Raw genomic sequence first — 21,264 nt, forward strand, 5'->3', positions numbered from 1 at the left:
CGCGAACGTTACCCCTGAGCAGTGAAGGCAATTATCGACAACCATTATGTGGATGATTTCGTCGACAGCTTCGAAACTGCCGAGAAAGCCGTAGAGATATCGATGCGAGTACGTGAAATACATAAGTCAGCTTGTTTCGAGTTGCGCAATTTCACATCGAATTCAAGAGAGGTTGTCGTGGCTCTGGAAGGTTATTTAGGAAGAAAGGTCAATTTCTGTGATGATTTAGCCGATGTACAGTTTTCCATAGAAAAGATTTTAGGCATGTATTGGCATCCTGGTGACGACGCATTCAAGTTTGAGCTGAAATTCCATCGAGTCAAACCAGACATCATCAGTGGGGAAAGGTGTCCGACAAAAAGAGAATTGTTGAGTGTTGTCATGTCGGTATTCGATCCTTTGGGCTTATTAAGTCACTTCATGGTAACTGCTAAATTGCTGTTGAGAGAAGTCTGAGGACACGATATTCGGTGGGATGAAGATATCCCAAATGAACTGTATGACATATGGAATAATTGGCGTGATGAGTTGAAGAATGTTGCCAAATGAGTGTTCCCCGACACTATTTTAGAATTGGATTGCTTGAAAGAGTCGAATTGCATGTTTTCGTCGATGCCTGCGAAGACGCATTTGGTGCCGTGTCATATTGGAGGTCAATAAAGTCAGATGGTGAAATTGGAGTCTCTTTTATTACCTCAAAAAAAAAAATGAAATGTGCCCCGTTGAAGTCAATGACCATACCCAGACTTGAACTACAAGCTGCCGTGGAACTCGTCTGCTGTGCACTATCGAGAAGGAACATTCTGTCAAGATTTCCCGACGAATTTGCTGGATTGATTCTTCAACTGTCATCAATTGGATAAATTCTGAAACAGAATATATAAGCCATTTCTCGCCCATCGAATCACAGACATATAAGATTCCACATGTCCTACTGATTGGATATGGTTGCCCACAAATTTGAATGTTGCCGATGAAACGACAAAAACCAAAGAAATATGGATTTCTCGTTTAATTCTCGTTGGTACCAAGGTCCACAATTTTTGCATCAGTCGGAGGATAATTGGCCCGAAATGATTTCAACCTCCAATGAAGAGCCGCCTGAAGAAGAGCTTCGTTATTGATTTTAATCGTTCCTCTTCATTTCTCAGGATAAAACGTACAATGTCCTGAGATTTGCCGAACGATATTTGAAGATGAAAGTTTCTCCTTCGAAATGAATATTTTAAAGTCTGTTGGTTCCATTTCAAAAAGCAATGAGTTTGATAAGATCAATTTGATGCGAGTATATGGACGTATTGATTCCGCCAGTTGTTTGCCTATTGAAACCAGACGTCCCATTATACTTTAACCAAAGCATCGCCTAGCCGAACTTATTGTTGTTCATGAGCATAAACAGATGAAGTGCCAAAACTTTGAAGCCACTATTGCCGCCATAAGAAGACATTATTGGATTCCACGACTTCGAAAACTATTGAAAAGCTGTATCTCTAAATGTAATGTCTGCAAATTACGCCGTGTCTCTCCATTGCCGCCATTTATGGGTTCCCTGCCCAGCGACAGATTAACTCCAAATGTCCGCCCATTTGCGCCTATACTGGGCTAGATTATTTTGGCCCAATTACCATCACCATTGGTCGACGTAATAAAAAACGATGGGTGGCTCTTTTTACATTTTTGACGATCAGAGCCATACATTTGGAGATTGCCTTTGATCTGTCAACCGATTCCTGCATTTTAGCCATACGCAATTTTATAAATCGAAGAGGAACGCCCATAAGAATACGGAGTGATAATGGCAAGAATTTTGTTGGAGCAGACCAAGAAGCCAAGAGATTTGAAGAAGTTTTCGATGTGGTCCGAGTGAAAGATGAGTTGTCTACAAAAGGCATTGACTGGCAGTTCATTTGCCCATATAATCCATCAGAAGGAGGCATTTGGGAAAGGATGGTTCAATGCGTCAAAAAGATATTGCGTGTAACGTTGAAGGAAGTCGCCCCCAGAGAGCACACGTTACACAGTCATCTCATTGAAGCCGAATATATTGCCAATTCGCGCCCTTTAACCCATCTGCCTGTTGGTCCCGATGAAGAAGAACCATTAACGCCGAATAATTTTTGTTGGGCCATCAAAATATGCCAGAAACTCCAGCCGGAACAATTGTCGACAAACCAGCTGTGTTGAAGAAGCAGTGGCGTATCTCACGACAGCTTGGTGACCACTTTTGGAAAAGGTGGATCCCCGAATATTTGCCCACGCTGCACAGAGGCCGAAATCATTGATCTAGCCGCGCGAAAGTCAAAAAATCAAAGTATAAAATTGCGAAATGTTTTGAATTATCGATTACAGACACTATGCTGACTAAGATTTTGTTTTTACTTTTTTGTTGTTGTAAATATTCACTCAGTTATTCAGTGTCAAGTGCAAGATTTTAATAAAATTGTTGCTAAAAACCTGATCTAATACTTGTTTAATTGTTAAATAAATTCGTAATAAAACTAAACAAAGTTTATTTTTTATTGATAGGGGAGGATTTAAGTTAAATTAAAATAAAATGTTTGGGGCCTAAAGTTACATAGTTATAAAGCAATAAATTTTCAAAAATTATTATATTTTGTATGTTTTTAGTGCAATATACTTTTGTTGTATGGAGCGTAACTACAAAGGTCCACCGAGGTTCGGTCCAGTTATTTTTTTAATAATTAAGTTGGACTCCCTAGATTCCGAATAACCAAAATTTAGCTGCAAATCTTGCTGATAAATGGTCTTGAAAAATAGCTTAAATCCTCAAAATACCCAAAATCTGTCGGTACGGTTAATTGGGGCTATATCAAAATGTAGACCTATGTTCACAATTTTTGGTGGAGAATGTTTGTGTCCACTGGGAACCCCAAATACCAAATAACACCTAATTTGGTCGGAAAATGTAGCTTTAAATCCCCAAACTACTGAAAGTCGGGAGGTACCTTAAAAGGGGCCTATACCCAAACGTGGACCTATGTCCACAATTTTTTGTGGAAAGGTTTAGTGATCACTAGGAACCCTAAGTACCAAATTACAACTAATTTGGAAGGAAAAGGTGGCTTAAATCCTCAAAATATCGAATATCAGGAGGTACCGTTTTATGGGGTCTATACCAAAATATTTGCCTATGTTGTTCATATTTAGTCCATAATTACCCACAGACACAGATTGAGTTTGTGCAAAATTTCAGAAAGATATCTTCATTCGTTTCCAAGTTATTAATTTCGCGACGCTAGATCAGTGGTTTCGACCACTGTGCGCTGACGAGAAGAGCTAAATAGTGCCAGTACACAAAGCCCATAGCCCAAGGTGACTTGGTATTAATTTGTGATCGTGATGTCTCTCGTCGTGAATGGAGAAGAGGTCGAGTGCAAGGGGTGTACCTAGGCAAAGATGGTGTAGTCATTTGACACAGCCATCCATATGTTTGCATGTGTGTGTTTCTATGTTTTTGATATTTTGTTTTGAGTCGTTCTCCTTATTGATCATTTGAGCCTTTGTTATGTTTTTGTTTACCGCAGTCTTTTTTTCTCCTCATATTCTACTGCATTGATTGTCACTCAAACAGGTTTTTTGTTGGAACAAATTCCGAGAAATTTGCAATGCAGTGGAACTTGGTGGTTTATTACTGTCGCCCTTTTTTAATAAATTTAGTTCGTGATGGATAAAGACTGCGGTAAGTTGTGTGACTCTATAGAATATTTTTTATTGGTTTTTTAATTTCATATTTTTTTAGAAATAAAAGCGTTAAGCAATAAACCCGTATTGAATGAAATTGTTGGTGTTTTCTGTTTGGTCGTTTGGGTTTGTCGCAAGTGGTTAAATTCGCTATCCCTCTCAGGAGAAACTCACGTCGCAGCCAGCGACAACCTCATATCTTTCCCTCACTCTGAAATTTCGGTGACTGGTGGAGTGTATAACAAGCAGACTGGAATTTATTTCCAAACGAAAGCGACATAAAACTGCATATGGACGGATATATTGAAATTATTTACAAAATAGGGGTTATTCAAATTAACAGTTATGTTTCATTTTCTATATTGCGTACAAATACTTTATTAAATGCAACTAATTTTGAAGGCCTTTTTAGGCAAAATAAATTATGGTAGTTGGGTGTGCTAATCATGTGGCCAACACTGTATATGGCGCCCATGTGGGTGGCAAATTTCCTATTCGTACACCTAGATGTACTATATATCTGTGGTATTTAAGGATTATTTAATCAAAATTCCATTCATTTTTTTATCTTTTCTGCTTTTGAAGTCCTGAGCAGTAGAAAAATGTAAAAATACATTTTTTAAAATTATATATTTTTTTAAGAAAACAAAGTTGTATTTTTTATATTTTTCTTTTATTTATGTATATCTTCATTATTGAAAAACACAAACATAAGGAATTTAGAATTTTATAAACAAAAGTTAAAATTAAAAAAAAACACATTTTAGGTCGAAAATATAAACGGACAAAACTAAACACCCCCAATTTATGGAACAAAAAAAACTAGTGAAATCTATATTTCGTTGGGTATCCTTTATTCTGGATGACACACGCACAACATGTAGGCATAGATGATATTAAATTATTAATTATTTCAGGCAAAATAATTAAAATCGGGAGGTAGTTATATGAACCCTAAGTACCAAATTACAGCTAATTTAGTAGGAAAATGTGGCTTAAATTTTCTGAATGCTGTAAATTGAGAGTTACCGCTATAAGGGAAGCTTGCTATATCAAAACATTACCTGATATTGTTGCTACATCATCTTCTGGTCAAATACAAACTCGCTTAGGTTTAAAAATTAGCAAAAGAACGCTTCTCAGAAGAGCGGTAGAGGCCGCATTTTTCAGTCGACGATCAATGAAAATGCCAGACTGGAATTCGCCAAGACCCATCTAAACTGGAGTGTCCAAGACGGTGATTTTAGGCGTTATGTCCGCTGCGCTTTGTGGACATAACTCCCAAAATTCGTTGGGAGTTATGTCCGCAAAGAGCTGCGGACATAACGCCCAAAAAAATCGCGGACATAACCCCCAACGATTTTTTTCTTAATTTATAAATTATTTCTTTGCTATATTTTGAAATTTATAGTTATACATTCTTTTAAATTTTAGAGTGGAAGTTAGAATGTAAGCGGATTTATACATTTGATAAGGCCTAAGTGCCAACCAATACCGAAATATCCACAAAATCCACCTGAATTCATAAAATTATTTAAGAACGAAATTATGCCCGAAATTATGTAAGTAGCAGTTAGGAGAAGTTTTAAATTGTAAAAATATTTGTTATGAAAATCGCGTTATTTTTTCAAAAATATTTTCGTTTTTCAGAAAGTATTTGAATATTTGTACAAACACTTTTTATCTTCTTAAATTATTTTTGTAAAAAATCGCACGATTTTTTTTCAAAAATATTTTCGACTTTTTATCTCCTTAAATTGTGAAAATATTTTTGAATACTTTTACAAAAAAAATTATTTTCTTAAATTGTGAAAATATTTTTGTAAAAAATCGCGAATATTTTTAAAAATTTCTTTTATCTTCTTTTAGTTTTTCAGAAAGTATTTGAATATTTTTACAAAAACTTTTTATTTTCTTAAACTGTGAAAATATTCTTGTAAAAAATCGCGCGTTTTTCAGAAAGTATTTGATTTTTTCAAGAATACTTTCGACTGCGACGCTTTTAGTTTTTCAGAATGTATTTGAATATTTTTATAACAACTTTTTATCTTCTTAAATTGTGAAAATATTTTTGTAAAAAATCGCGCGATTTTTTTCAATAATATTTTCGTCTGCGGCACTTTTCGTTTTTCAGAAAGTATTTCAATATGTTTGCAAAAACTTTTTATCTTCTTAAATTGTGAAAATATTTTTGTAACAAATCCCACGATTTTGTTTCAGAAAGTATTTGCGAATTTTAACAAAAACTTTTTATTTTCCTGTAGGCAGCAGTTTTCGTTTAAAATAGGTTTGACGGCAAATTTTGAATATAGTTCGATTTGAGATGGCTACTACTTATTTTGTACTTAATTTTCTTAAAAATTTTAAATCAATTATAAACAATTTTGTGAAATGAAAAATGCAAATGCGTTATATAATCCTTGGACACCAATTGAATCAGAAATGTGAAATATTCTGTTAAAAACCTGCTCCCAAAACATCAAAATATAATCACTACCAAAAAGCATGAAATTTACACTGTGAACAACGTAGTTCTCGTATTATAACCTTACCGTCAATATAGGGTCGGAAAGTATCGGATAATTGTACATTTCTGATTCAATTGGTGTCCAAGGATTATATAACGCCATATTAAAACACAATTCAAGGTCTTCTGTATGTAATTTGAGCCAAGAATTCCGAGGAATCTATTAACTTCCTGAGATATCCCAGGAAAAATGTGAGTTTATCGACACCCAGGAAGGTGTGTTATGCACAAGGTCAACTAAAAAGCTTTCTAGGATCTCAAAATCTATAATCTGACACTAATATTGTGGCTTTTGTATACTCAAATACCTAAAACGGAAAGAAATCAGCAAGGGTCCGCTTTAACGAGCTATACAAGAAGTTTGGCATTAAATAACGGCACTTAACACCCAAAAATTATTTTTTTTTCTCTAAAATATATCTCGGACACCCAGACACATTCGCCAAAACAATAAAATGTATAAATTTTGCTGCTAATTCCATAAATTGTACGATAATACTCATATTTCCTTGGGGCGTATGTATACTTTTGTAAGTATCATTTTTTGGTTTTTGTAAAATTTACCGTTATTTATATTATGGAATATACTTTTGTTGTATTAAATGTTGTTTATTAGTGAGACGAAATAAACCTGTGTGCTTGGAATTTCATAAATATCATTACTTTTTCTAAAACCCGAGATTTATGGGGCGTACGTATACTTATGTAAGACTGTGTAGTTTTCTAAAAAAAATTATAATTTTAAGAAATGCACTGAGGGGTTCTTTAGTTTTGGTCTATACTGTATATAGTGCTTTTAGATGTACGAGTACCTTAATGACTGTGGACAATTTTGTACAATTGTTTTATCTGTCTTGGTAGTTTTCTATTTAACGACGCATGAGGTCATTGTGTGATTAGGGTCTATATTTAAAGATAAGAAAATTGTCGGCCATAAATTGTGTATTTTTATTACCCACGAAGCATTATGCCTGCTGGTTGCATAATGCATTTTTAGGTACATGGTGCATTTTGTGCGTCTATTTATTTTTGTGTTAGATTTTAAGGTATAGTTGAAACAAATAACTTAATAAAGAATGAGTCTCTCTACAACCACGAGGCAAGTAACATCTCGCGGCGGTTCATTTTCTTGGTTTTTTTTTCTTAGTTTTTCTTGGGCTGCATTTTTAGTGATGAGGTTGAGGAGTCGACCTCATCATTTGGTGACCCCGACGTGATAGACTCGCGAGTTCAAAAAGGGAATTTGTGTAGTTTTTTCGTGTTAAGTGTAGTGACGTGGTTGGCTCACATTTTCAAGAAGGAAAATTGTGTTAGTTTACGCGTAGTGATATAACGTAATAGACGCGAAGTCAAAAGTAAATGCGTTAGGTTTATTCGTTAGGTTATATAAAGGCGCACAATCGAAGCAAAGATTGTGTTAGGCCAATTTTAATAACTACTAACAAAAAAAATAATAAATAAAGTGACAAAAAGTGTATTTCGTGAAAATGAATTTTCAGGTTTTCATCCAACATCAAAGGGTGTTGGGCGAATACATTGTTTCGCTTTATTTAGAAATGAGCAAATTGCTCAGAAAAGCGTAACCAGGGAAACAAGGGAAAAGTTGTTTAAAGTTGGTAGTTCCTTCACGGAAGCAAGAAGGGATTTTTTAGACAATGATAGGGAGCTCCGTGATATGGGAAAATTTCCATATGAAATGCATAGCATATTCGCCTCAGGTGTGCGGTATGCAATAAAAAAGTTCGACTTCTTAAATCGTCAAGTAAGGATAGATTTTGGGATCGAATCAAAGAAGGATTCGTTAGATACACGAATTCTTTCTAGATATAAATATATAGCTGAGATGGACAGCTTAAGTCCATTGGAACAGTATGAAAAAAGAAACATACTGCGCCATTCAAAAACATTAAAAGGAGGTATAATTAGAGATTTTGAATATTCATTAAATGCGCTGGAGACTGAGATAAGGAATGAGTTTCTAAGTGTAGAAGATGTCAAAGACAGATATGATATTGCGTCATCAGTACTGTTGCAATGTTTGAATGAGTTTCCTAAAGTGAATAATCTCGTAGAAAATTTCAACTTTTTACAAATTTGTTACCGCATGGTGAGATTTGGGAAAATTTCTAGAGTAGCATCTAAAGAGGTGAAAGTAAAAGATTATGAAGAAATCAATGGGAAATGGGTTCCCAAGTTAAATACTAGACAGGTAGATAGTAATTCAATTAGGAATATTGAAAATGTGACTATTCCTGAATTTAATAGAACAGTAAAGTTTTCAGGTAGTGTAGGATGAAAACGTTCGCGATGATGTTTCGCGGAAGTTTACAAGTGAAATAAATCGAATACGTGAAGAAAATGAACAGTGGATCAAAAATCCATTGCTTGCTCAATTGCTGAGGAAAATGCTCGTCTGTATGAATCACGAGTTGAAGACCTTACCGCCAAATACAATGCTGCTAATGCTGAAAAAGAAAAGACCGTTGTGGACCTTGAATAATTAAGAAAAGGGTTCGAGTATCTACAAAAGAACATTCAGAGTCTGCGGGAAGAAATCACCTACAAGGAACAAATTCATTCTCAAGATATTAAAGAAATACGCTGTCGGCTTTCTACAAAGTATGAAGCCAAATTGCAACAGTCTTCGCAAGAGTTGCGTGCACAATTCGAAGGACAAATTAGTGATAATCGTGCTGAGATTAATATCTTGAAGAGCCGAATTATTGAGTTGGAAGCTACAAATGCTACATTGAATGCCCGCAATTATGAGTTAGACAAATTGCTCTATAGTGAACGTGCACGTCATGCTCTTGCCATTTCTAATATGGAAGCTGACTTGCAGCGATGCCGATATGAAATGTCACAACAACTACAAGAAAGTGCAGTCGACGACAAAGTACTGTGTGACGAAGAAGATATAAGCCAAACGGAATGTTTTGTAATCAGCAGAGAGAAGGATGGCATAAAAATTTCCAAGGGTGATGCTAACGCAAAGGTACAAAACAAGGGTACCAATGAAGAGGGAATCGAGGGTCGGCAAATTAAACGTAAAGACAAGACGTTCTATTGCCCTCACTACGAAAAAAAATGGATGGCGGTGCCAATATGACGGCGGGCTCTTCCTATGTTACGGGCGCAACACATGAACCACCAACCAATGTTATGATGGTACCACAAAGTGGAAATAGCATAGAGATGTCGCTGAATAGTGCCGATGTTGAAGATGGAAATTATGCCAGAAGTAGTTTTCGAAGTTGGTCTGGTTATGATGGTATAATCAATAAAGCAATCACAATTAAAAAGAAATATCCTACCAAGCGAAAATGGATATACTATGTAATTCATCGATGGAAGAGAGATCCACGTCCTAGCTGGTTGCTGAAGGTGTTGGGTGCCATCACCTAGATTTAAGTCCTTATAATGTTATATATTATATTTAGCTGTTCCAAAATGAAATGTAATTGTAATAGTACTAAAATTATTTAGGTTATAAAAAGATAAGATCCATATACATACATATAATTGTTAAAAGATTAGGATCTTTTCACGGCGGGGAGTATGGACAATTTTGTACAATTGTTTTATCTGTCTGGGTAGTTTTCTATTTAACGACGCATGAGGTCATTGTGTGATAAGGGTCTATATTTAAAGATAAGAAAACTGTCTGCCATAAATTGTGTATTTTTATTACCCACTAAGCATTATGCCTGTTGGGTGCATTATGCTTTTTTAGGTACATGGTGCATTTTGTGCGTCTATTTATTTTTGTGTTAGATTTTAAGGTATAGTTGAAGTAACTAAATAAAGAATGAGTCTCTCTACAACCACGAGGCAAGTAACATCTCGCGGCGGTTTCATTTTCTTGGTTTTTTTTCCTTAGTTTTTCTTGGGCTGCATTTTTAGTGATGAGGTTGAGGAGTCGACCTCATCAGATGGAATAAATTAAACATTTGTTTTTTTATTTTTAAACCTTAGTTATAGTAATTCCCATTAATTGTTCCCTATTTCAATATAAAATATGGAATGCATAACGATTTTATTCGTTTCTGAGGCGTGTACGAATATGAACTTTGCATACTGTATTACGTTTTTTTTAATATTTTCATTAAAATTGCTTTATTTATAAAATAACTATTTTTTTTTTCGACAAAATAAAATGTGTCATATTTTGAAAAGCTTATGATGGTGAATGTTTTCAAACTATTATCTAAGTGTGAGTTTCGCCAAGGTTAGGGATTTTGTAAAATAATTTAAAACTATTGTTTTAAATACGGGATCACTTGAGGAAACGTTGTTTCACATCACCACTATACAAATTGTATGCAAAATATTCAGCCTTATTACGGTTGGCGTAGTCTCCAAAATTGCAAGTTGACGTGTCGAAACAACTGATTGGTATTATTCGTCCTTAAAAGCTAAAACATCAAATTTTAAAGAATTCTTTTGGCAAAAAAAGTTTTTACAATCAAAATAATTGTTTGGCGTAGACGTTTTTGTAGTCATTGGCGTAGTCGTTGTCGTAGGGTTATTTTATGGTATCACGAAAAATTTACGACAACGACAATTTTTTTCTCATACAAAATTAAAAAAAAAATTTTTTTTTAATTGTATTTATTTATTAATTGTAACATTCGAAATAATCTTTTGAACAAGAACTAAGAAATTTGCATTGCTTGAATCGTTATACGAGGACTCTTGACGGATTTTCAGTAGAAAGTTTGTCATCTGATAAAAACACGAAAGTTGTCATACGAAAATGAATTAAAGAAGTATATTTTGTATTTATCTTAGTTATTTTCCAATATATTTCATTAGTCATTGCCAAAAAATTCTTTTGAAATTGATTTGTTTTTTTTTATATTCAGTCGTTAACAAAATCTGTCACGACCCTTTCCTCGTATTTTAACGCCATACGTGATACCGATTTTTCGTATCAAAAAAAGTAAATTATAACAATCTGGTCTCTGATTGTATATGAAAACACAAGTGAGGATTGTTTGTTGTTCTCGTCTATTACTCACAGATTATGGTTGGTGTGGCGCGATACATGGCCACGAGTTGGGCGCCATTATAAAGAATCTGGTGTCGATTGTAGAGGTAAACACAAGCGAGGTTTGATGTAGACTGCTGGAGGGACAAATTGTCTCATTGTGATCTTATCTGATAGTTACATAACGTGTTAGAATGGAGATCACCCCTTGTGATCTTATCTCATGGTTATGTAACGCGTTAGATTGTAGATCACAAACTGAGCCATTTTATTGAATTTTGTTCTAGCTTAAGTACTCATCGTGAGAAGAAATAGTAGGGCGTAAATATATTAGTAATAGTTTACAGTTGCATAAAATGGTATATCGAAAGAAGTAATTAATGAGTTGTTTTACAAGAGTAGTAGAATAAATTATTTACATGGTTGCATTCTGTCAGTTAACTTTAAAATACAATGAATCAATCACAATGGGAAATTGGAATATTTACAAACTCACAATGACAAAGGTACAAAACTATGAATATTGTTACTATTGAAATGTAGAGGGCATTAAAGTGTAATTATTGAAATATAGATTGCTTCAGAATGTTATTTATAACCCAAGAAATCCGTCCAGGGAATGATGAATGTGTTTCCTTCCATATTTTATGGATCTATGATGCTATAAAATAAAACAATGTTCGTAGTATATAATGTTTCATCATATAAAAAATGCAAAATACGCCTACGACATTTGAACGCATACGACTACGCCAACCGTAAAAGGGTGATTGAATGAATTTAAGCATCGATGCTTGGTATTTTTTTCAGTGTATTTATTTAATTAACCCAAGGTTTTGTGAAAAAATTCATATTTTTTTACTTTATCCTGCTTTTAGGACAAAAATTGGACCCGTATGACCGAAATATAGAAGCAAATAGACAGCTGTAATGCTTTACTGTTAGAAAATACTAATATTAATATAAATATGTTCAATATGTGGATTTTTTCTTCCAAAAAGTAAAATAACACAAGTGGTTCCATATGGAACCACCGCAGTGATTGGGTTAATTATTTGGTGTTTGCGCTATAAAATTGACATTTTAAACCCAGTGGGTTTATTAAATCCACTTAAAAGCAAACGGGGTATAATTCATGTACAGATTCGTATAACTTTTAGAGTTCAGCCAATGTATTAAGCATCCCCAGCAAAATGTTCGATGCTATTCAAGTGAAATGGAATGTCATTTTTTCAGCATCTTCACTCATTCTTTTTACAAAGCGTGACCCCCAAAAGATGCAATTCATTTTCAGATCTTAAGCATGTCATCTTTACTAACTCGATGGAATGGCATCTTCAACAATTCTTTGGCATGGCATCTATACCAATCCTTTGGCATGGCATCTATACCAATCCTTTGGCATGCCATCTTAACCAATTCCCAAGAATAGCACTTTCACTAATCTTTGGCATGTCATTTTCACCAACCCTTTGGCATGCAATTTTCACGTCTTGTTCGGAAAATGGAAAATGCTGTATTGAAAAATGATTTTCATTTTTTTTTATTTTATTAATCAAAGGAATTAATGAAATAAATATAATTTATTTATCATCATAAAGTTTAGATCTTTAATTGCAGTTTGTTCTCGTTGTTGTAACAGTAGTTAATATGTTTGTATTCTCATTTTTCAGCTTAATCTGACTCTGGGTCTATCAGTCGTAAGAATGTGGCTATATCGCTATTTATATGGTTTATAACCACAAAGCTGCAAACTTAAGTTTCTTAGCAGGATTGGTAGGGCAATTGAAAAGGAGCAGTGTGTCGTGGGGGCCTGTGCTGTATGCTGGGCAGATGTTTTCCACGGTGTCATCAGTACTTGCCCTATAGGAATTTTGACGGCTGCACCATCCCGAGCGTATTGACCCAAAACTACTCTGGTTTGTCCTGACAGCTGGCGCTTCTCAGCTGCGATAGATGGTGGATGTTCTCCAAGGACCGCATTCACACGATAACTGTTTACTGCATCTGCGACTGCATTCGTGTGAATGCTACTTAAACCTGGTTGAAAGGCTTGTTGATCTAGAGGTTCTCTCTTGTAACGTTAGACTACTCTTTCTAGATTATGAGCACGGCTTGCTCTGAGTGAGTCCTCTGCTAATATGGAGATGGCCTTCAGCGCAGTTGTTGTGCTGCATACGGATCCTAAGCTATTGATCGGCAACTGGAAAGTTATTTCTGATGCTGGAAGAACTATAGCCACAAGGGTCCTTGCTACGGGCGACAAAAGTGAAATCGGTTTGTAACATTTACCTTTGCTGGTATCCTTTTTGGGCCTATTTTCCAGACTTCGGGAACGATGTGTTTGGCAAGCGACAGGTTGTAAATTTAAGTGAGAATCTTGACTTCCGGCCGTCCCAGCTGTTGCAGTCTAAACACCGCCGCTGCACGCAACAGAGTTTACTTCCTCCGCAACAGGTTTTGATTCATCTTACAAAAGGATTTTACTCCAACTGCAGATTACTATTTCGTGAATTTTATTTTACCAAAGACGTATAGTAATAAAGACCCGAACAAATGCATTTTCCAAAAACATATGCTAATAGTTCCACATTTTGGTTACAGATGGCTACACAACTCACTGGAATTGATAACAGCAATGCCAATCGTTTTTGATTCCCAGTTCTCGCGGCAGAAAACATTAACGTCGTGTTTTGTGGCTGAAATTTATTTCGTTTCTTTTTTTATTGTTCATTCAATGAAAAAATCAAAAGCGAATGCCGTCACTCTTGAGTTTTAATGTTTTTCTTGTCAATATTCCAATGAGTAACAGTTTTCGTTTAACAGAATGTTGCTATGATATCGTAGCAACAGAGGTTAACTCCACAATTGACTTTTCCTATCTTGTAATATTGACATCTTTGATTTTACAACGTTTAGGGATCTACATATCGACTTGTTGAGCAGGGTTCTCTAGAGCAGGCAAGGAATCTTTTATAATTGGTCTGTTCCTTTACTTTTAAAAATGGTAATTGTTGCAAAAATGGTAAAAGTGGTGAACTGCTCTCATATAAATTGAATGCTTTTAAAAGTAAGGAAACACTTTGCGGGTAAAAACTGGTAACCTCAGGCACGTAAAAGAACACGACTGATACCAAAGAGTGCAGTCCGACTCTACTTTTAGCTCAATGATTGGGACTTCCTAGCATAATAAATCTTACATTGCTTTAAACGTACATATTTAGATAAATAAAAGAATATATACATGTGTAAAAATAAAAACACAAAATTCATCTCTATTGGATCGATGGAATGGGTTCAAATGCTAACGAAAAGATCGGATCTATCACGACTTCCTTTAAGTTGGTTCAAATGCTGGTGAATCGATCGGATCTTTCACGACTTCCTTCGAATGGGTTCAAATGCTTATGAAAAGATCGGATCTTTCACGACTTAATTTGAACCAATGCAAAAGATCCAGTGAAATCATGGCATCTCATGGAACCACTTCCATAAAATTTAGCTGGGTCTCGGCTGGTTTAAAATGGTAGATGACACATTAACAATTAAGGTAGAAACAGCAAAAAGTTTGCATCCGCGTATTTAAAGGTACTCTTCGGATTGTGTTTTTAATTAATCTAAAGATGCAGTCAAAATGCAAGCTATTGCAACCCAGCAAAAAAATTTGGAAGTTGTGCAATTGGAGTTATGATTTCACAGCATCTTTCGATGTAGTCCAACAGAGTTATGAAAAATGCACTGCGTTCGATACATTTTATAAGCAGTTGCTGTAGAGATACCTACAGAAAAATACAGTTGGTTGATCCCTACACAATTCTTCAAAAGATAAACAAGAGTGTATACATTTCGAAGAATTTGTTATAAAATAAAAAAAAAATAAAAACTTAAATTTCGAAAATTTTTGCGGTAATTTGGAGTTGGAGTCCATGTCGAAAGCTGAATTTAATGGAAATTTAATTGTGTTTATATAATTAGTTTGTATTTATATAATAAAGTTCTTTGTGTTCTTGTTTTGCACAAATAATAAATGCATTTTATTTATTTTGGGATATTTCGCAATGGCTTGCATTTTAATTGCATCTTTAGACTGATTAAAAATGCATTCCGAAGAATGCATATAAATTCAATCCAAAGAACTGCATCTTAAGTTGTGATTTGGATCGAAAATGGAGTGCATCCTAGCTGTGTGCTGTGGAAGCGAAATGGAGTGCATCCTAGCTGCGCGCTCCCTTGTAAAATTCATAAGTGACTTCATAGGAAAAGATGTACTCCAACGGCAAATGTACATTACATTTGTAGTGATTAACCTGCATCCGTGGATGCAAAATTTTTGCTGGGAAAATACACTAGAATAAATAAAATTAATTTTTTATTTGTTTAAAACAAGATTATTAAGAGCTTTATTACATTAGCACAAATTATAAAAAATCCTTATTAAATTTAATCACAACTAAATTTAATCTACTTCCTCCTACCCTACACTTGCATTTTATACAACCCCACTAGTACAGCTTTCGACATGGACTCCAACTCCCCTCCATTAAGAATTTCCGTCTCGTGAATTACCGCAAAAATGTTCGTGTTTAGCTTGTATTTCTTTATTTTATAACAAATTCTTAGAAATTTAAACAGTATTTTTTTGTTGTCTTTAGAAAAAATAAATAGGGATCAACCAACTGGTTTTTTTGGTAGGGATCTCTAAAGCAACTGCTTATAAAACGTATAAAAAGGAGTGCATTTTTCATGACTCTGTTGGATTACATTGAAAGATGTTGTGAAATCATAACTCCAATTGCAAACTTCCAGTTTTTGTTGCTGGGACAATAAGGCCAGGTACTACCTAATTCAAATGCGATTTTGGATTTCTTTACACAAATTAAGGCTTGGATAAGCAAGAATTTCTCATTGTGTTCTCCCCTTTACAGTGGCTAATATTCAGGGTTCGAAACAACCCAGCAAAAGTGGATGCAGTTTAATCAGTACAAGTGCCGTTGGAGTACATCTTTTTCTATGAATTCACTTATGAATTTTACAAGAGAGCACGTAGCTGGGATGCACTCCATTTTGCTTACACAGCATACAGCTAGGATGTAGTCCATTTTCGATCCAAATCACAATGAAGTGTTTTGGATTGAATTTAAATGCATTGCATTTATTATTTGTGTAAAACAAGAATATTAAGAACAGTATTACTTTAACGCAAATTATAAAAATTCTATTGAATTTAATCGTGACTCAGTATACTTCCTCTGCTCTGCATTTTATGCCACCTCAGTTGATTTTGCTTCATCATCCAAACGGTTTTTATAACCATTGTCCTCCCACTACAGCTCAGATTTCGAAATGAACTACAACTCCACTCCAAAACTAATTTTCGTATCCAACTTTTTTGTAATCTTTATTTTTTAACAAAGGCTGAGCACAAACACTGCATCAAAAGATGCATGTATCGCCACTTTTTTAGCGGTGTTGCAAAAATAGTATTGATAGAGGAAAAGAAATTTTACGAAATGTGTGAAATGTAAAATAATGTATAAACATAAAAAAGACTAAACTTGCTCTTTTATTTGATATGTTGTTAGTTTTACGTTACCTTTAAAAAAGGCGATTTGATTAAAACATCAAAATGTGGATGGTTAAAATAAGATCACATGTACGGTTACATCCACTGGGTTTGATATGTTAATTCCCGAAGGTACTTAAACTAAGCTTGGACAAAATATTACGATACCCAAAATTTGGTTCGAATCGGTTGACCCGTTAGAGAGTTATCGTGCGCACCAGCCAGACAGACGGACGGACATGGCTAAATCGACTCAAAATTGTCTGAAGCGAATTTCGTCCAAACATACTTTGGGTCCGAAACCGTTATTTCTAAAAGGCACATTTTTGGTCGTAGCCTAAAGACTTAGAGTATAATAATTGCCGGAGTTTATCACCTGTATCTCGTAGAATGGAATAACCCCAATTTTAGAAAATACATTTTTAGCTAACAATGTTTTTCCAATAATTTTCAAAAAGCATGGTTGTTATTTACATTTATCGAGAAATATTAAAAAATATTTGTACCTGTTTCAAGGATTTTTCAATATAATTTTGGTTAAACAATTTATACCTACATGGGTGCCACCGTGGTGCAATCGTATGCACAATGTATGCCAGACAACATCAAATTTCCAACGGTGGCAAAATATCCCTCAGTAATGTTGGCGACATTTCCTGAGTATTTCAGTCATGTAAAACTTCTCACAAAGTGGTGTTTTAAGACACTCCGTTCGGACTCGGCGATAAACAGTAGGTCGCATATCAATGAGCTAATATGAATAGGGGTGCACTGTTGATTTCATGTAAAAATTCAGCAATGGCATGGAGTTTATCTATCCCATTTTTGTTGATGAAGTCCACAGTGGATCTTGATTTTTTTATGAGGTGATTTGAATTTATTTTGTTGAAAAACGACGGCAATGACAAATAATGTGGTCAACACTTTCTTCATTCTTTCCAGGGTTGAATTGCAGAAAGCGTGGTTTGTGACTACTCGGTTTAACGTTTTTGTGTCCACTGGAGCAGATATGGATTTGTGAAACCACGGACGCTTGGTGACCTCAGGGAAGATTGTGAAGAAATGAGAGGAGCTGGACAGGCCTCGGTTTTTATATTCATCTCCCCACTCTGACCATAGAATATGAGTAATATGGTTAATTGCATCAAAGATAGTCAATGGGGTATCAATCGGCGACCCGATTTCCCTAGCCCTTCTGGCTGCTTGATCAACAGTCTCATTAAGTGGAATACTACTATGTCCTGGAATGTGATGCAGCTCTATTTCTTCGAAATATTTTGAAGCTAACTCTTTAATTCTATATATAAGCTAGTTACCCTTACAATTGCTTTTAATCGATTTGAGCCCACTAAGACAATCACAAAGAATGGCTACTCTCCGAATTTCATTGTTAACTGCATATTCAAGTGCCTTCAAAATTGCTATAAGTTCAACCGACATTGAGGACTACGTTAGATTACCGAAATACGAAAAGACTATACCAGACCCCTCATGAATAAAAGCCGAGCCAGAGAAGTTAGGGGAAACAGAACTATACGTAAAGAAGATCTGATACGCCTTATCTTTGAGCTGGTTAAATTTCCCTCTATACAGTTGTCCATTTTGTTGTCCATTTACTCCTATCTTTTGCGAATTTGTTGGCGCGAAGATTCATTAGGATATTTAAAAAGAATAGTACACCCTAGTCCATCCATAAAATACTCGAAAAATAAGCGTAAATGGGGTGAACAAAATGCGTGAAGTGAGAGGTGAAGTGTGTCTCAGAACATACCCGATTAATTGAAATTTGTTCTAAAGTACGGGAACGGAAAAATATTGTAAAATTTTTAGCTGAAATGTCGCCGTATCTTCAAATCGGATGCCAGCAATAGGTATGGTCGTTTACTCAGGATCAGTGTGACCATTTTAGCATTTTTTGCAGCTAAATTTAGCATTATTTTTTTGTATTTAGCCGCAAATTTTCCATTTAGCATTTTCTTTAGCATATTTCAATTATTAGTTTAGCTTTATTCTATCCTTAAAATCCCAAATATATTAGTACTTTTTCATAAAAAAACCTGATAATTTTTAGTTCATTTTTATACATTTCATTTAGTAATTTATGCATAATATAAAATATGGCAGGAAATGAAAATCTGAATAGGAAAATAAAATAAAACAAGCAACAAAGTTAGGTTTGGCCGGGACAAATATTTCCACCATGAAATATTCTGAACTGATATGGAATAATTAGTTGTTTTTTTGTTACAAAAGTACCATTGCCATTATATTAGATGGAGAAGTTTCGATTCGATCTGGTCTCAAAATTTAGGTAAAAACATAAAAATACTCGTTATTTAAGGCTATTCCAAAAAATGAACCCATGTTGGCAGTTTTTGGTAGATAAGTTTTTTGGCCCCTAGGAACGCTAAATGCTAAATTATAGGTAATTCGGTCTGAAAATGTAGCTAAAAACGTTATATTGGGGCTATTATAAAAGGGGGACCCTATGTTACAAATTTTTGGTGGTTTAGTTTTTTGGGAATCTTAAATACCAAATCATAGCTAATTCGGCCTGAAAACGCAGCCAGAAACAGCAAAATACCTGAAAGTGGCCGGAACCGTTATATGGGGGCTATACCAAAACATGGACCAATATAGTCCATCTTCGCCTGCAAACAAAAGACGCATGCTTCCAGAGTGTCCTATCTAAAGCGCTTATTGTGGCGGAGGGTATATATTATTAAAAACGACGTTTTTAAATTTAGCATTATTTTTTGGCATTTTAATATTTATTTTAGCATAATTTCAAAGCAGATTTAGCTGCAACACTTTTTTAGATCTGGTCACGCTGCTCAGGATATCTTAATTTAGACACTTTTTTGTATTTCGAAAAAAAGACTTCGACATATTTTGTCTTGCATATAGGGATCTTTAAGCGAGTTCTTCTAAAATGTATCGAACGGGGTGCATTTTTCATAACTCCATGTTAGGGTGTCCAAAAAACCGGTTTTTCCAAACAAAACGGTTTTCGGTTAACCGAAATTTTCAGACTTTTCAAAAACCGGTTTTCGGTTTTCAAAAATTTTAAAAACCGGTTAACCGGTTTAAACCGGTTTTGTAAAATAGGTACAAAATTGCTCATAATTGATAAATATTTAATTAAAAATGTGCGGCAAGGGGTAAATTAAGTATAATTAATTCGTTATTATATAATTATCTGATAATATCCTTGTTACTTAACATTCAACCTTAAAGTGGAGACAGCAAAGATAAGTCAGAAATTTTGCTCTAAAAATAGTAAAAGCCCTTACAAATATAAGATTGTGTACCAAAGGAATTAAATTTACATTTTATTAAGTCTGGATTCTCCTTCTTGCGTTGAGAACCTCAAATCATAGTGCCGGAATCAAAATGCATTTTGTTATCGTTACCCTTTACAACCTTAAATTCGACAAGTTCCTAGTTTACTGTACTAATTCAAAAACGTATGAATAACGTTATTCAGACAACCATGTGATATTACGTATACGCAGTTTTTTCATAGATCAATTGAACTATATTGGAGTTGTGCCATTTTACACAAAATATTTTTCAATTTTAAAGGTATCTGACATTTATAATTTTGCTGTACCTTTTGTTAGTTAAGTTTATTTTACTTTCAAGAATACAATTGTAATGAAATTTTAAAAATATTACTACTTTTTTAAAACCGGTTAACCGACACAAATAACCGGTTTTTTCGGTTAACCGAAAACGACGTTTTTGGCGAAAACCGGTTTCGGTTTTGTAACTCAAAACCGGTTAACCGGTTTCGGTTTTGGACACCCTACTCCATGTGGACTGCATCTAAAGGTGTTGTGAAATCATAACTCTGCATTATACTACTTCCAAACTTTTTTGCTGGGAAACAGTACCTTAAAATAAAATATTTGTAATGTTTATGCTTGATTCTCTCTGCCATAGTGTGTTATGCACCATATGGAAGAAGAAGAACATCACCCTAATAAGAGTTTGCTTCCTAAAGAGAATAAGAATACAACAAAATAAGGTCTTACCCAATGACTTGAATTCCAAGACTTAGGAAATTTGTGAAATTTTTAAACAAAGATGACATAAGTACATGCATATGTATATATGATCTACATATAATTCCTTGGGTTTTGTCAAACGATCAGCACTTTGCACACGATTTGGTTAAGGCAACAAATGAAAGATGAAAGCTTCTGGTACTGATGAAGTTTTCCAACAAGGGATCCGACAATTAAATTCGAAAGAAATGGTTTTATTCACTTAATTACCATAAACAAATATTTTTGTCTTACTTACACACGTTTTTGTTAAGAGCAAATATTTACTACTCCCTTTTCTAACTTCGGTCTGATGCAAAAATAAGTATGTCTGTCACAAATACATAATCAACAAATTTTAAAATATCCGCCGCAGAAAAGAACAGATCTATTTCCATGCTAACTTAGACTCAATTATCTAAGTGGTTAAGCC

At 34.6% G+C, this 21,264-nt stretch overlaps 1 protein-coding gene across 1 annotated transcript in view; it reads left to right on the forward strand.

Annotated features, from left to right (window-relative positions):
• unc-119 (unc-119 lipid binding chaperone) overlaps positions 1 to 17,768 on the forward strand; it is a 156,476-nt gene extending 138,708 nt beyond the window's left edge. Inside the window, exon 3 of the mRNA XM_073979476.1 lies at positions 17,725 to 17,768. Coding sequence (XP_073835577.1) covers positions 17,725 to 17,753 — 29 coding nt within the window. The 3' untranslated portion in view covers positions 17,754 to 17,768. The remainder of the gene's footprint in view (positions 1 to 17,724) is intronic.
• Positions 17,769 to 21,264: the final 3,496 nt, after the last annotated feature.

This window comes from Musca autumnalis, unplaced genomic scaffold (assembly GCF_047663935.1).
Source record: "Musca autumnalis isolate F117 unplaced genomic scaffold, ASM4766393v1 scaffold_3, whole genome shotgun sequence".
Classification (NCBI taxonomy): domain Eukaryota; kingdom Metazoa; phylum Arthropoda; class Insecta; order Diptera; family Muscidae; genus Musca; species Musca autumnalis.